Source organism: Amborella trichopoda, chromosome 2 (genome assembly GCF_054954075.1).
Source record: "Amborella trichopoda isolate Santa Cruz 75 chromosome 2, AtrichopodaSantaCruz75HAP2 v2.0, whole genome shotgun sequence".
NCBI lineage: Eukaryota > Viridiplantae > Streptophyta > Magnoliopsida > Amborellales > Amborellaceae > Amborella > Amborella trichopoda.
The window spans coordinates 62,450,410-62,465,567 of NC_142337.1; the positions used below are offsets into that span (position 1 = coordinate 62,450,410).

Below are 15,158 nucleotides of genomic sequence, written 5' to 3' on the forward strand. Positions count from 1 at the left end.
GGTGGAGTTGATTGAATTGAAGGTTTTTTAGCATCAAAACAACTTCTTTTTTTTTTTTTTTTTATGAAGTTTTGAGGTACACCTTAATTTGATTGTTTAGAGCCTCACCCTTATATAAACTTTTTCTTACTCTAAATAGGTTTTTTTGTCCGACGACATATACTTACAGCATGGTCCCGTGACAGCACGCTAGAATGAGACCCCTCTAAAAACCTAGCGCGACGCCCCAAAAACACCTCCCTCCAAGGTAGACCCACCCCACTAATCATGACACGTGTATGAACGGCGGGCCCCACATTTGTAGGTCCCACAATACGACGTGGCATTGACACGTTCACATCCACATAGGACTGTGGTGGACCCGCCTTCGAAGCTGGTTTGACTTAGAATAGAACAGATCAGATCAGAGCTAGCCCGACACATTTATACATGCGTCCGACTATTTTTCTTTTTTTTTTAATTATTAAAATATCATCATTTATCATTATTTTATATAACTTAATTGTCCGTTAAGTTAAACTTAGCTTCTCTAATTTTGCCCATAGGTCTAAATTTTAGAGAGAGAAAGAGAGAGTGAGGAGAGAGAGTGATAGGGGCCACTGACTGCTCTCCCAACTAAGTAAGCCAGAAGCTTACTCCTCGACCTTTAATGGCGGATCAATGGCGGATCAATAGAAATAATTACTCATTTTTAAGTTTATTTTTCGGAATTTGAGGTATTTTTGTTTTTTATTTCTTTTTTCTTGTAAACTCGTTGTTAGATTATTTGATTGGATATATGGGACACGGAAATGATGGTTTTGTGGACATTGTCGGATAAAGTTAGGGTTTCAAGATTAGGGTTTTGCAGTGATTACTCCCTGAATTAGGGTTTTCTTTAACAGCCTCTGGCGCTCTTTTGTGGCCTTATTCTTTTGGCGATGTAGCTAATTTAGGGCAAAAGTGTTTCCCTAAAGTGATTTTGTACCATTTTTGCAGAGATTATTGGCGATTTATGGTTTTCGAAGGTAAATGCTGGATTAGGGGCTGGACTTTCTTGGGTATTGGCTTTTTCACGCTTTGTGAGTTATCATAGTGGTGAATTGGCTTTCGATGCATCCTAAAGTGTAAAGTGTACAAGATTTTCACTTGTTCCATGTACTGGTGAATTTTGGTCACAAATCAGGAAATGCGTCCGTAGATTTCGAGGTTTTCTGTGGCTCGCGTGAAAAACTGGGGTTACAGGCGTATAGTACCATCCGAGAAATGCGATTTTGGATTTTGGTTTGCCACTGAAGTGTTTGCAGGCATTCATCACTTCATGATAGGGGATGGCTTACAGCGATCATATGAGAAATTAGGGTTCTTTGAGACTGGTGAGTCTGTTAGTTGATCGGTGTTTTTCAGTGTTCACGTTGGATGGTGGGAATTTACTTGGAAATTTGGGCTGATACATAAGTGTTTTTCCTTGTTGACGCTGTTTTTGTCTGTTGTGTAGTTTAGAGAAGAGGTTTTGGGGGTTCGGTGTTTGATAGTCAGTGGCCATCAGAAGAGAGAACAAGGGTTTCCCCAATATTCATTTTGAGATCTGGTTTTGATGGGTTTTGTAGAAGCAAAAATTAGTATACTTTACTTACAGTGATCTGTTCTAAATGGTTTTTGTGGATATTCTGAGAAATTGGGCATTGTTTAAGATGCCTCACCTGTTTCTATACAAGAAATCACGGTATTGATTTGTTCGGTTATCGGTTGTTGGGCTTTTAGATGAGGGATGGGTTGTGTATTTGGTAGAGAGGCAGTTGGGGGGGTTACCCATGAAGAGAGAGATATAGAAAAAAGCTCTTCAAATGTTTTGTCATCGGCGAGAAAGTCACAAATTTCAGTTCCAAAGATTGAGAAAATTGAGGTCCAAAATGGGGATCAGAAGAAAGAGGAGAAACGGGAGGTAGGTCATGCAAAGGAGAGACGAAGGTCTCGGGCAAACCCTAGGCTGAGTAACCCTCCTAAGAATATACAGGGAGAGCAGGTTGCAGCTGGTTGGCCTGCTTGGCTTTCAGCTGTTGCAGGGGAGGCCATTAAAGGATGGACTCCAAGGCGGGCTGATACTTTTGAGAAGCTGGATAAAGTGAGTTCTCTAACTAGTTTTTGTTGATGAGAGCTGCCGTCATTTATTCATTTTGTTCATTTGGTCATTTTCTTTGTTCTCTTTTTTTGCGTTGCTAAATTTGTACTTCTTTCCTTTTCCTTAATTGGAATCAGCAGTGTAATGAACAGCTTTGATTTCTGTTGAGGGTGAGATTAATTTCAAATGCTTTGAAAAGCTTTTTATATTGTAAATTTTTTAAATAAGTTATGCGTCTTGATTTGTTATCTGGTTGTATATCTAGTTATATTTTCTTGTAGCAAATCTCCCACTTTTCATTCTTTCTTTTTGTTTTGGAACAAGTGAAGTGATGAAAACTGTTGATGGCCTTTAAGGATGACATGGCTCTTTATCTCAGTATCTATTTATAACCCATCCTCTCTTCCCTTGCTCTCTTTTGACCCATGTGGGTAAGTGGATTGGAAAGCTTTCTCTGATGGCATGGTCAATTTACATTTTTTCCTTTTTAAATGGAGACAAGCCATTGATGGTTATCTTTTACTAGAGCCCTATTGGCTACTGGTTGTAGCTGTGCTCATTTCTATGACTTAAGTTAGTATATTGGGGAACTTTTGAGGCATTTCTGGGGAACTTTTGAGGCAGAAAGGCTTCTCTTTTGCTCTGCGGAAAATAGATAGGAATGTAAACAACAAAGATTTAAATGTCGTTAAGCCTTTATTTGAAGCTTAAATTTCCATTTATGAGACTTTATTTCTCGTAATTGATAAGCCATTAAGTTGGATGTCCTTTATTCATATCTTAACTTCCTCAGTCATTTGCTCTTCCTCCAAGACTTGTTAAAGTTGGGTCTTTGGTAGTCTTTTGTTGTGCTTTACTTTGGTTAGATTTGATTTGATTGTAAATCATACAACTAAATTTCCAGTCTTCATCGTAAGAATGACCTTTTGGATGGCACATTTACTTCTTGCAGATTGGACAGGGAACTTATAGCAATGTTTACAAAGCTCGAGATTCTTTGACTGGAAAAATTGTTGCTCTGAAGAAGGTTCGTTTTGACAATTTAGAACCTGAAAGTGTGAAATTTATGGCAAGAGAAATTCTCATACTGCGACGACTAGATCATCCGAATGTAGTGAAGCTGGAGGGCCTAGTGACATCGAGAATGTCGTGTAGTTTATATCTTGTTTTCGAATACATGGAACATGATCTAGCAGGACTTGCTGCTGCCCCAGGAATCAAGTTCACAGAGCCCCAGGTTAGCCCTGTAAATTATTATTTCGATCTGTTGAGTGCTTGATTCCATTTAAAATCCACCACCACTACCATCATCATCGTCTTCTTTCCTTCTTGCTTTTGATATTATACTGGACTCAGCATGTCTTATATGCATCCAAATTTTTACTGACATATGCTTGGGGCGTAGGTCAAATGCTATGTCCATCAGTTACTCTCAGGCCTCGAGCACTGTCACAACCAAGGCGTCCTTCATCGAGATATTAAGGGTTCAAATCTTCTACTAGACAATGGGGGGATATTAAAGATTGCTGATTTTGGACTTGCTTCCTTCTTTGATCCCAACCACAAGCAGCCCATGACTAGTCGGGTTGTTACCCTCTGGTACCGGCCTCCAGAGCTTCTTCTAGGAGCAACCGATTATGGCGTTGGTGTTGACCTCTGGAGTGCAGGTTGCATTTTGGCAGAGTTACTGTCTGGGAAGCCCATCATGCCTGGGCGTACAGAGGTCGTTACCAATCTCCCTTCAACATAGTCTTTCTCCTATGTGAAGATGGCCTTCATGTTTGTTAAGCGTTTTGTCAATTGCTATATTCCTGATGATCATCTTATGACCAAAAGTAAAAAACAGAAAAAAATGTGCTATCTTTTCACATAAAAGAATTGGATGGTCTGGAACTTTGATGTTCAATTATGTTTCCTTGAATACGGTCCTCCTTGTTTATTTATTTTATCTGTTACATATTGTTTCTTGAATAGTTTTCTTTTATCTAGCTATTTCTGTTGGAATTATTTATGATCATTGCCCACTATGCTCGATCGTTTTGAATCCCCATGCCTGCACAGCTCAATCTATTGAAGCAATGCCCATATGTTAGTCTATTATGGAAAGAATTGTTATTCCAGCTTGACTAAACTAGACCGCTGACGGAAGGATTCCTGGACTGGACTGACTTACCTAAAGCAAGGAAGGCAAGACGGACAAGGCAAGACAAGGACGGACAGGAACAGGCATATCTATTCTTACTCAATCAAGGCCAGGTACGGACAGGAACAGGCATATCTATTTCTTACTCAATCAAGGCCAGGTACGGACAGGAACAGGCATATCTATTTCTTACTCAATCAAGGCCAGGTACGGACAGGCACAAGTAAACATGCGAGTATGAAGCCTATATTACAAAGGATCAAGGTGGGCCATAAGCTGAAAATGGGAGATATGTCCTATATGGGAAAATGTTGTGAACATCTCAAACTGTCCGCCCTTCACCACTTACGTCACAAACCCACTAAACACTTTGGGCATTATTCTAAACAAGAGGGGCAAAGAGGTTCACCCTTGCTCAGTTTCTTCTAGCTGCATAAATAACCTTTGCAGTTTTTATTCAACCCTACACAGAAGTCAGGTGTTGCTACAAAGATTTGTTCCTTTTTCCACTGGCTGCTTCCCCATCCTTCTCAGCACCACATGATCTAGACACATCCTTCATATACACCTCGTAAAATGGGTGGTATTTACTCCCATGGCTCATCTGGGTTTTCTTTGCCTCTAGCAAATGATCAGTTGTGACAGGAATGATGCAACCACATTCTGCTTGCTAGTACCTTGTCAGAGATCTTGCGAAGACTCCTTACTAAGTAATGGGCTTTAACCATGACTATCTTCTGCATCCCCATTTCTGGGAATATCATTATGACATAATAGTCACATTCCTCCCCTATCGACTGTGGGTGTGAACTTCCATTGAAAGCTGTGTTTACAACATTGCAACACCTGTGACTAGCTAAACTGAAGCTGGTAGGTCCCAGTGTTATAAACCGTACCCTTTCACTCATACACATACATAAAGCACAAACACATCCATTCGAAGTATCTTATTTCTTACCTCCTCAAACTTGCTCCCAGATCCCTTCTTCAACACCTTTTGTATCAGATCAAATTCTAATTTGTCCAATCCTGGACTCTGAGTTGGATTCTTTTCTATTTAGTACACATATTATTCTTCATTTCTCATTTCTCGATCATTTGATACCTTTATGAATGGCCCAACTCAAACTTTCTTTATTGGATGATATTGATTGATAAAGTTGGAAAGAAAAAAGTTGGAATTAGTTATCATTTAATACTAGGAACTGTGATACAAGCGCAAAAATCAAGATGTTTGAAACACTAGTACATTGGAATGACTTGTTCTTCTGTAATCTGCTGGACTAGAATTTTCATTTAAGTCCTTTTCAGCTTACTCTGGTAATCTCTTAGTAGTCACAATAATCTGGTTATCTCATGAGATCATGTACACTAGCATTGAATTTGTGCAGATATTTTCTCTGTGTTTCCTTGGCATCAACTTTTTCTACTTATATTATATCTATTGCCTTCGCACTCTTGAATTTATGTTTGTTCCCTAGGGGTACCACTTGCATGAATATGCACTTTTTTGTCATTCTGAAATGATCTAAAGTTCAGCCAAAGTTCATGTGTCAAAAAAATGCCTTACCAGCATGTTGAGCAGGTTCGGCCCGCCCCTCCCCTTTTTTTTTTTTACATCTTTTTCCCTTTGGTTCTCTTTAATTTACCCGGCTAGGCCAGGCCCGGCCGTTGCCAGCCCTATTTATAAAGTACTAAAAGGAAAAAGGAAACCTTGTTTGGATTTGGTGGACATATATCATGGTGTGCACTGTGGGCACTTCAATGAACTTGTAAACTTTGACACAGTAGTGGCTGGAGCCATGGCTTAGGTTCCAGATGTCATACTTGGATAGGACACTAGGTCGTAGATTATGATGTGCAGATACGATTTGGACGTGCTACATCACAATACGTTTTGGGGCTATTTTACATGTGCTTTTAAAGCATCCACCATGGCACCATGGATACATCTCCTATTTTCAAGTGTCCATGCATTGTAGTGATAGTTTTTCAACTCCTTTACCTGCATATGCATCCAATATATCAATTTAACATGTAATTCACAGTATATCAATCTAACATGTAATTCACAGTCAAAAACATTGAACTACTTCTAAGATTTTTTTTCTCTACAGCTTTGCCAGTCTGAATCAAAACTTTAGATCTTAGGCTGAACTTTGGCTTTTCATTTTTTTAATTAACTTGTTTTTGAAATTTCGGCCAAGTCACAGCCAAAGTTTAGAGTTTGTAAAGATTACAATTTATAAAACAAAGTTAAATATAAATGCTTTCCTAAGCTAAATATAATTGCTCTCCTTTCTTTTTCCTTATTGTTTTTGATAAGTGAAGTGACGTGAAAAGGTGGGGATTTGAACCCACACCCTCTTTAAAGGTGGTAAAATACTCAAAACACCCAATGCATGAGCATGGATACATCTGCAGTCATAGTCAGTTTTTTTGTTTTTTGTTTTTTTGGTATTTTTTCAATTTTCCCAGCCCATGAGTGAATATTTTGTTGTAATTGAAAAAAAGGAGTAAATATTTTGTTATAGATTGTGGGTTTATGATGACTGGCATATGGAAGTTACCTGTCTGATTTATTCCACTTCCTTTAGAGGACCAAATCCACTTCGGGCATGAACTTGTTTGACATTTGTCAAGACTTTAATCCATTTTGGATATTGGATATGATGTCCTAAGGTTTTATATTCACTCATATATTAACCCCCTACATGATGTTTGATTATTTGTCCTTGAACATTTTTTTTTTGTGCTGTAAATCTCACAGCCTTCTTCTGGGGATGCTAAATGCTCTTCACTGCTATCTGAACTACACATGTAGAGCTCTAGTACAAAAAATAATGGTAGACAAGTTGCCGCTTGGGGTCATCCAAAAATGCTCATGCTTTGAAATTTTACCTATTGTCGGCTAACTTTCTCCCGGCAAGCTTTTCATAATTATAATCTACTGTTTGGTTTCTGCTTGGACATGTGGTCATTTTCTTACCGGTTATTAACATGTGAATTTGATTTATTTGAAATTGCTTTTCAGGTCGAGCAGCTGCATAAGATATTCAAGTTATGTGGTTCCCCATCAGAGGAATATTGGAAGAAGTCAAAACTGCCTCATGCAACTATATTTAAGCCACAACAGCCGTATAAGCGGTGCATAGCTGAAACATTTAAAGATTTTCCACCATCATCACTGCCCCTGATTGAAACACTTCTTGCCATTGATCCAGCTGATCGTGGTACTGCCTCTGCTGCACTGAGAAGTGAAGTGAGTGCTGCATTTTGACCTTCACTTCATCTACCGTTCATTGAAAGGCAGTGGAATCATGATTGAATATCTGAATCTTTCAATAACATTTGAATTGTTTAGGTCTTATTTGCAAACTGAAATATCTAAGGGCTTGTTTTACTCATGATGCATTTCTATACTTTTCAGTTCTTCACAACAGAACCTTATGCTTGCGAGCCTTCAAGTTTACCGCAGTATCCTCCAAGCAAGGAAATGGATGCAAAATTGAGGGACGAAGCAAGGAGGTGATGCACACATCTACTTCAGTTTGAGAGCTCTTTACGTGAACTTTTTAATATTCTTATATTTTGACTTTTTGTTGAAACATTTCAAAGTTGCAAATAGCCTGTTCAGTGAAAATAATGAAATTACTACCATCTTTCAGTCCCTAACCCTAGGACCCATGCTGTCAGTATGAACTAAAACACTGGTGACATGCCTTAGTAGCTGTACCTTCATTTGTTTGTTGATCTTGATTACTCATAAAATGATGCCTACGTTGCTACTACTGAAATTTCATGCTATTGGATGAGGTGTGATCCTGAAACTAAATATATTTATGTATATGGTCCTACCGTGCAAGATATTCTGGAATATTCGCTGCTATTGAATTAAGTTTTCTCCCTCAATATCTGAAACTATATTCTTTATTTTTGAGCCAGCATAATCTTCTGGAAGATTAACTTTTATTTGGCTGAGTTCTTCTATCTTATAAAATTAAAAATATTGTAACTTATAAAAAAAAAGAAAAGAAGGAAACTTAGTTTGCCCTTTTCTGTTGATCACATTGATTCTTACTCACTCTTTCTTGCTTTTGTTTGTCTGATGATTAATTTCGTTCAGGTTTTTTTTTTGGGCAATTATTATTATTATTTTGAATTTCATCAGGTACTTCATTAATAACTTAGAAAATGTTCAGATTCTATATCACTAAAAGAAACTAATTTAAAGTATTTTGTGTGAGTATACAGGTTGAGAGCTGCTGGGGTTAAAGCTAATGGCGGTGATGCTGTGAAGAAGACTCGTACCGGTGATCGACCAGTTAGGGCCATGCCAGCTCCTGAAGCCAATGCCGAGCTTCAATCTAACCTTGATGTATGTCAGATGATTCCCTCTCTCTCTCTCTTTCTCTCTCTCTCTCTCACGCGCACGCACACACGAGGGGAGGCCAAGGTCATGAAAGATTGGAAAGTTGCTTACATATAGGATGATGCTTCATGTGCCATTTATATTTTTGGTTCTTTCCACCACCTTTAAGATAGTTGATCTCATGCTCCTAGCCTTCTTTTTAATTTCTCGCTACCTAAATTTCGAGCTCTTTTTTTTCACTATCTAGAATTCTACTCCATTTTGACTTCCAGTTTGACAGACTCTTCCTCCCCTCACTCTTATGATCTTAATCTCCGATTTACGTTTTGATCATTTCCATGCTTATTATCTTATTTGCTATGTAGATTCCAAGTATTACTCGTACTAATCTGATTTGATTCTCTCTCTTGATTATTTTGATTTCCTTTACCTTACATTTTTACATTCCCATCATTGTAATCCCTGTTGTCTTTTCTGTTGCAGCGGCGGCGCCTGATTACTCATGCAAATGCAAAGAGCAAGAGTGAAAAGTTCCCACCCCCTCATCAAGATGGGGCTCTTGGGTACCCCTTGGGTTCTTCTCACTATGGAGAACCTGCCTTTGACGTTTCAGAAACTGCATTTTCCTCTGTGAACTTTGGTTATTCAAAGACCTCAGCGTCTACTTGGTCTGGTCCCTTGGTGAACCCAGCTCCTCCAAGGAAAAAGAAGTCAAATTCAAGTGCTCGGCCAAAGGAGAAGGAAAGCATACCCGAGAACTCGGCCTCTAATAAATGATTGCTCATTTTCCATTTGTTGCAAGCTGATCAGAATGGCAAATGTGGAATGGATACATGTGAGGTGAGGATATTATTTCTTTCCTTAAAATTTTTATTGTTTAGGCCCTTTATGGGTTCTATTTTTTTAGATGAGAGGCCTTATTATTGGCCTGGGAAATAGCTTGTCTCATAAAATTATATTTGTATTTGTTCGAACGGATTTCTCATTAGGTTGGATGCTCTGAAGCATGGTGATTTATTTGTAGAGGGATCTGGGAGTTGAAATATAAGCCTGTTTGTATTCTTTTTGGAACTTCTTAAAAAAAATTTGGGCATTAAACTTTCTCCCATTAAGTGGATCTACACCTGTGCATGATAGTCCTATGTTGATTTATAAGAAGTCTTCCCTTTCCCCTTGTCCTCCCCTACCTCTCTTCAAGGTTGTACATATCAAATCTACACCGGCCAAATAAATTGGATGGTGTAGATTATTGCAGTCTTACTTGTATAAGTAAGATTGACATATACTCCTTTTTTCAGTAAGATTGACATATACTCCTTGTTTCGGCAAGAGATTTATTTGAAACTTTATTGTACACTTTGGACACTAAATAAGTCTTTAAGTTTTTGACTTCCCAAACACTTGGCACGATAATAGTCCATAAATTAGACCTTATGTAGAAAGGTGCGGTTTGTATAGGGTCGAGGCTCTAAACAATCAAAGTAGAGCGCACCTTCAAATAGTATCCAGAAATGTAGTTTCAATACTAGAAGTCTTTGTGATAGCCTTAAAATATATGTCCATGGATCTTGATGTTGAGATGATAAATTTGAAGATATTTGAGCATCAAAACAATCTCTTCTAGTGATATATTTGAGGTGCGCTCAAATTTGACTGTTAAATTAGAGCCTTGGCTCTATATAAACGAATTTGGGGTCTTTGAAGTACCATTAGCTTGTGTTTTGCTCGAGGGATCACGTGTAGCTTTTTATATAAACGAATTTGGGGTCTTTGCAGTACCATTAGCTAAACGAATTTGGGGTCTTTGTGTTTTGCTCGAGGGATCACGTGTAGCTTTTTATATAAACGAATTTGGGGTCTTTGCAGTACCATTAGCTAAACGAATTTGGGGTCTTTGAAGTACCATTAGCTTGTGTTTTGCTTGACGGATCATGTACAGCTTTTACATACGACGATCTTTAGCAAGCCCGTAAGGTATACATTAGATTGGGAGAGTTTAGGTGCGGCCAAGGCCGTAAGGATTTAAAAATCTAGAGATCCATCTTTTGCACCCCCACAATCATGGAGTTTTTTAACTTAGTTTCTTTTAAAAAAGGATTTGGAGCCTAAAGTTGGTCGTAGTTTCTTTTGAAAAAGGATTCGGAGCCGAAAGTTGGTCCATCTTTCATAGTTATTTTCTTGACCATAACGATTGCCCATGCGTCCTTCCTCCAATAGTTCAAGTCCTATGTTAGGGAAAATAAGGGGTTTCGAAGGTACTACACCGAAAAAAAAAAATTATACAAGGTTAAAGCCCTAAACAATCAAACTAAGGCACACCTAAAAAATTCATCAGAAGTTGTTAGAGGGAACTGTCCGGTCTAAAATTCATCGGCGATCTAGCTGAATGATTAGGCCATTAAATTTTTTTTCTTTTTTTAAAAAATAAAAAAAATAAAAAATTAACAAGCATGTTGGTTCTTAGAGGGAGCGGTCAAGTTGCAGATGTCTTGGCATAACTAGACCGGCCCCTCTAGTTCCCGATCTGAATCGCAGCTAGTTACAGTTCGGATTGCCATTTTTTCAAAACCCTGGTTTCTACGAAAGGTTAGCAAACGGCAAACCGCCAATTACCATAGCATGTATTGCGCCATAACCTCTTCCAAATTTAGCCTAATATGTTCGGGATTGGGAGGACTTGTTGTTCATATACGGGGATGATTTTTTTTTTTGGGTAGATCAGTGAGAAATGGTCATCTATCCATAATAGGAATGGTAGTTAAGATATGACACTCATCACCCTCACCCCGATCATGTGGGATGGATTGTTAATTCGTTCAAAGCAATAAAAGCATACTCCTTTGATCGAATTTCAGCTATATCTTCTTTTTTTTATCCGTAGAATTTTCAGTTACTTCACTGAAAATAATCCAATTGCCCTTTGAGAACTAGACGATGGGATGGCACTCAAGAAGGGGCTAATAGCAAACCCGTTAAGACCGGTTTACATTGACTTTTCTTGATTAGTTCGACTATAGAAATCCAAGTTGTGATGCAGCCGGCAGCTTAATCAATTGAACCCAAATAATAAAGGGAAAGTTTACATAGCGTCGAGGCTTTGTCTTCTTTTTTTTTTTTTTTTAATGTATATATAGAAAATGCGACATTCATTAAGATAATGAAGAAGTACTGCATAAAGGTCAAAAGAAAATAAAGGAAACAAGAAACCAAAATCAAACAGGAAGGGAAAGTTAGCACCAAGCGCTCAAAACAACATCTAAGACAAAATTAACCAGTAGTCAGTTTAGCCAACAAATCAGCATTAGAGTTGGCGCTTCTATAAACATGGACGAAGACGCATTCCTTGTCTTCAATCCTGAGAAGGATTTCTTCCATAATGACACTCAGTCTCCAAGGTACCCGCACCATAAGACCGTATATGCTGAGTGACCTCCAATGATAATCTCCCTTTGGGACTGAGCATGACGTGAAACTCCCATTTTAGCTGCCCGAAACTCAGCTTCATTGATCTCACAGGTGTGAAGGGTACCCGAATAAGACCAAATGACGGAACCATTGTGGTCATGGAGAAAACCACCACAACCAGACCTTACCCCCTTACACTACCATCAAAATTCAATTTCAGCCAGCCATCCGGTAGTTTAAACCACACACATCGAATGGACATTCGACGATGTTTAAGAAATATTTTTTTTGACAAATGTTTCGTAACTTTATTGATTAATTCCGGTTACAGTGCATTAGAAAAAACATCAGAAGTCAATAGATCCTGCATCAAACCTCCTCTCTTTGCCAAAGAATCAGCCACTTCATTGCCTTCTCTGTAAATATGTTGGAAATAAATTGTCATATCACGAATAAGGTCCATTATTTTCATCCATTCCGATCTCAGCTTCCACGCAACAACCTTGTATTCCTTGATCCCCTGATAATGGTCAATCCTTGTATCACAGCAACCATCTCCGCCTCATTTGTCGTTTTAGAACCACAAGGCCCAGCAAAACAAAATATACATTCACCGAGATGATTCCTCAATACTCCACCAACGTCTGCCGGCCCCGAATTCCCTAAGGAACTACCATCACAATTCAGCTTTAAACAACTCACTGAAGGAGCTACCCACGTCCCTTTATGTCTCACCTTCACCATCTTTTGCAACATTAAATTCCTAACATTCATTTCCATGTCCACTTTAGATATCCCAAATCCTTCACTTGTAATCAGAAACAAATTCCAAATTGTATGCTAGATTTCCTTTTTCACTAAATCCCCCTCCAAACTCAATCCCTCAAACACCCTTCTATTCCTTTCTAGCCATATCTCCCAAAGGTTGCAGCCTTTCATATCTAAAAGATCATGCTTCCTACCTTCTGCAGTCCATCAAATGACATAAACTCCAAAATTTCAGTATGGCTCTTAGGAAGCATGCCACACAAACCTATTTTGCTAAGATACCAACCCCAAATATCATATGTAAAAAGGAAATGTAAAAACAAAGTGTGCAGGTGGCATATGGATGCATCCGAAGCTGTAGAGGTAAGGTGCACCTTCAAATTTTATTATGGTATATAATTTTGATATAAAATGTTTTTAGGATTATCTCAAAATCTATTTTTATATCTAATTATAAAATTTTAAGTTTAAAAAATGGTTAAAATCAAGTAGATCTATAAACATGAAAATCTTGAAAATAGAAGGTGTAAATAATATGTTGTAAAATACACTATTTTTGGGACTTAAAATCTTTTTATTTTTCATGGTCATACATCTCGATGACGAGATGATCAATCAAATGGTTTTTCAATATTAAAACTACTTTTTCTAATGGATTTTTGAAGTGCATCCGTAGTTCTACATTATAAGGTTGCATCCTTATATAAACTTTTCCAAAAATAAATGGTCACCTTCATCACAATCCTTACACAACATACATATGTTCATGATTATCCTACCTCTTTTGATAAGATTGTCCACTGTCAAACATTTCCCTTGGAACAACACTGTCACACCCCAAGAATTTACAGTACTGTTATTCCTGAGATGTGACAGACAAAACATATATATATCTATTGATAGGACAAATTTACAGTGGCGAGGTCTTACAAAGTAAATAAAGAAAGCTAGTACAACAACAGTATCTTCCAAGGTTGATCTTGACTATCACTCAAAATGAATCCGCAGTTATCCTGAAAAAAATGTTTACCATAGTTTGATGAGTTTGGCTACTCAGTAAGTGATCATCATAATCTTAAAAATAATCATGATTGAAAGATATCAATATTTTCCAAAATGAGCTCTATTAACAGAAATGCATCAACAGTTTTACTTTCAATAAATGCATAATTAAGTATAATCCGAGTAATTGAAATGCTTATAACACTTTTAACGGCAGTACATAATTCAAAGGATTTCACAAAATACCCTACTGGCGTCCCAAGTAGGTCACCTATATACCCCATCAGCGTCTTGATGGGTCCACTTAATCCCTATCGGCGTCCCAGATAGGTCCACTTAATCCCTGCAGGTCCACTTATACCTCACCGGCGTACCGGATGAGTCCACTTAAACCCTACCGGCGTCCCAGATAGGTCCACTTATACCTCACCGGCGAACCGGATGAGTCCACTTGCATACTTAAATTATTTCTAAATCTCTTTAAACATTCGAAAGCAGCAATATCATGTACTCAACATATCACTGAAACCATTAATATGAATTTCACTTAAACCATTAATAACAATCACTCTCTATAACATTTCAAAAATAACCCATCAAATATTTTGGGCTCAAATTTAGAAAGGTAGCAGTTTGTAAAGGCATTCTAGCATAATTGCCAATTTAATATGTATAGAAAAACTCTTATAAAAATTCAAGAATACGGAATTATCACAATTTATGGAATATCAATTCACAAATAAATATTTTACAACAATACTATAATCAATTTCAAAAAAGTCAATTTTTAAATAATACGGCAGTCAATTGCACATGAATTTTACAATGTCTAAATATTCAAAACAGTAGAAAGAAATATCACAATTTTACTAAAAGCAGAAATATCACATTTATTTCTAACAATAGACAAGAAAAATAAATAAATTTATTTTTCTAATTTACAGCATTCAAAATTTCTAACATAGATAAAATATCACAATTTTTATTAAAAAGGTTATTTTTCAAGATAATGAGGTCACGTGCGCATAAAATTTATCGCGCCTAAAATTCATGATAATAAGCAGAAATAATTATTTCATTTTATTTTTAAAAAGAATGGATTATTTTTCGAGACAATGAGGTCACTTACACACAAAACTGATAAAATAAAGATCCTAGACGAAAATATCACTATTTATTAAAAATAGACTATTTTTCAGAAAGACGATGTCACTTACACACAAAACTGATAAAATAAAGATCCTAGACGGAAATATCACTATTTATTAAAAATATACTATTTTTCAGAAAGACGATGTCACTTACCCACAATTATTTAAGAGGGAGCTTCCGATAAAAAAATTTCGGTTCGAGAGAGAAGTTCACTG

At 37.3% G+C, this 15,158-nt stretch overlaps 1 protein-coding gene and 1 long non-coding RNA gene across 3 annotated transcripts; one reads left to right on the forward strand and one right to left on the reverse strand.

Annotated features, from left to right (window-relative positions):
* The first annotated feature begins 549 nt into the window (after nucleotides 1-549).
* LOC18445261 (putative serine/threonine-protein kinase At1g54610) lies at nucleotides 550-9,714 on the forward strand. 2 transcript variants are annotated; one of them, XM_088859298.1, is made up of 9 exons: nucleotides 550-716; nucleotides 979-1,355; nucleotides 1,478-2,104; nucleotides 3,054-3,338; nucleotides 3,507-3,824; nucleotides 7,279-7,506; nucleotides 7,675-7,772; nucleotides 8,499-8,622; nucleotides 9,100-9,714. In XM_088859298.1, exons 3-9 carry the CDS (start codon nucleotides 1,751-1,753, stop codon nucleotides 9,391-9,393), a joined length of 1,701 nt encoding a protein of 566 aa, XP_088715424.1. In that variant the 5' UTR covers nucleotides 550-716; nucleotides 979-1,355; nucleotides 1,478-1,750; the 3' UTR covers nucleotides 9,394-9,714. The 2 variants fall into 2 exon arrangements, with proteins under 2 accessions (XP_088715424.1, XP_088715425.1); XM_088859299.1 differs by lacking the exons at nucleotides 550-716; nucleotides 979-1,355; nucleotides 1,478-2,104; nucleotides 3,054-3,338; nucleotides 3,507-3,824 and adding an exon at nucleotides 4,374-5,829.
* Nucleotides 9,715-11,846: 2,132 nt separating this feature from the next.
* LOC110008208 (uncharacterized) lies at nucleotides 11,847-13,617 on the reverse strand. Its single transcript, XR_002282846.2, has 2 exons — nucleotides 13,569-13,617; nucleotides 11,847-12,986 (listed from the first exon to the last, which is right to left on the reverse strand). It is a non-coding gene; the product is annotated as an uncharacterized LOC110008208 (long non-coding RNA).
* Between the last annotated feature and the right edge of the window lie 1,541 nt (nucleotides 13,618-15,158).

Coding starts and splice junctions, on each gene's coding strand:
- LOC18445261 (XM_088859298.1), top strand. CDS start 1,751: ATGGGTTGTGTATTTGGTAGAGAGGCAGTTGGGGGGGTTACCCATGAA. Junction 3,825..7,278: donor TCATGCCTGGGCGTACAGAG/GTCGTTACCAAT, acceptor ATTGCTTTTCAG/GTCGAGCAGCTGCATAAGAT. Junction 8,623..9,099: donor AGCTTCAATCTAACCTTGAT/GTATGTCAGATG, acceptor TTTCTGTTGCAG/CGGCGGCGCCTGATTACTCA.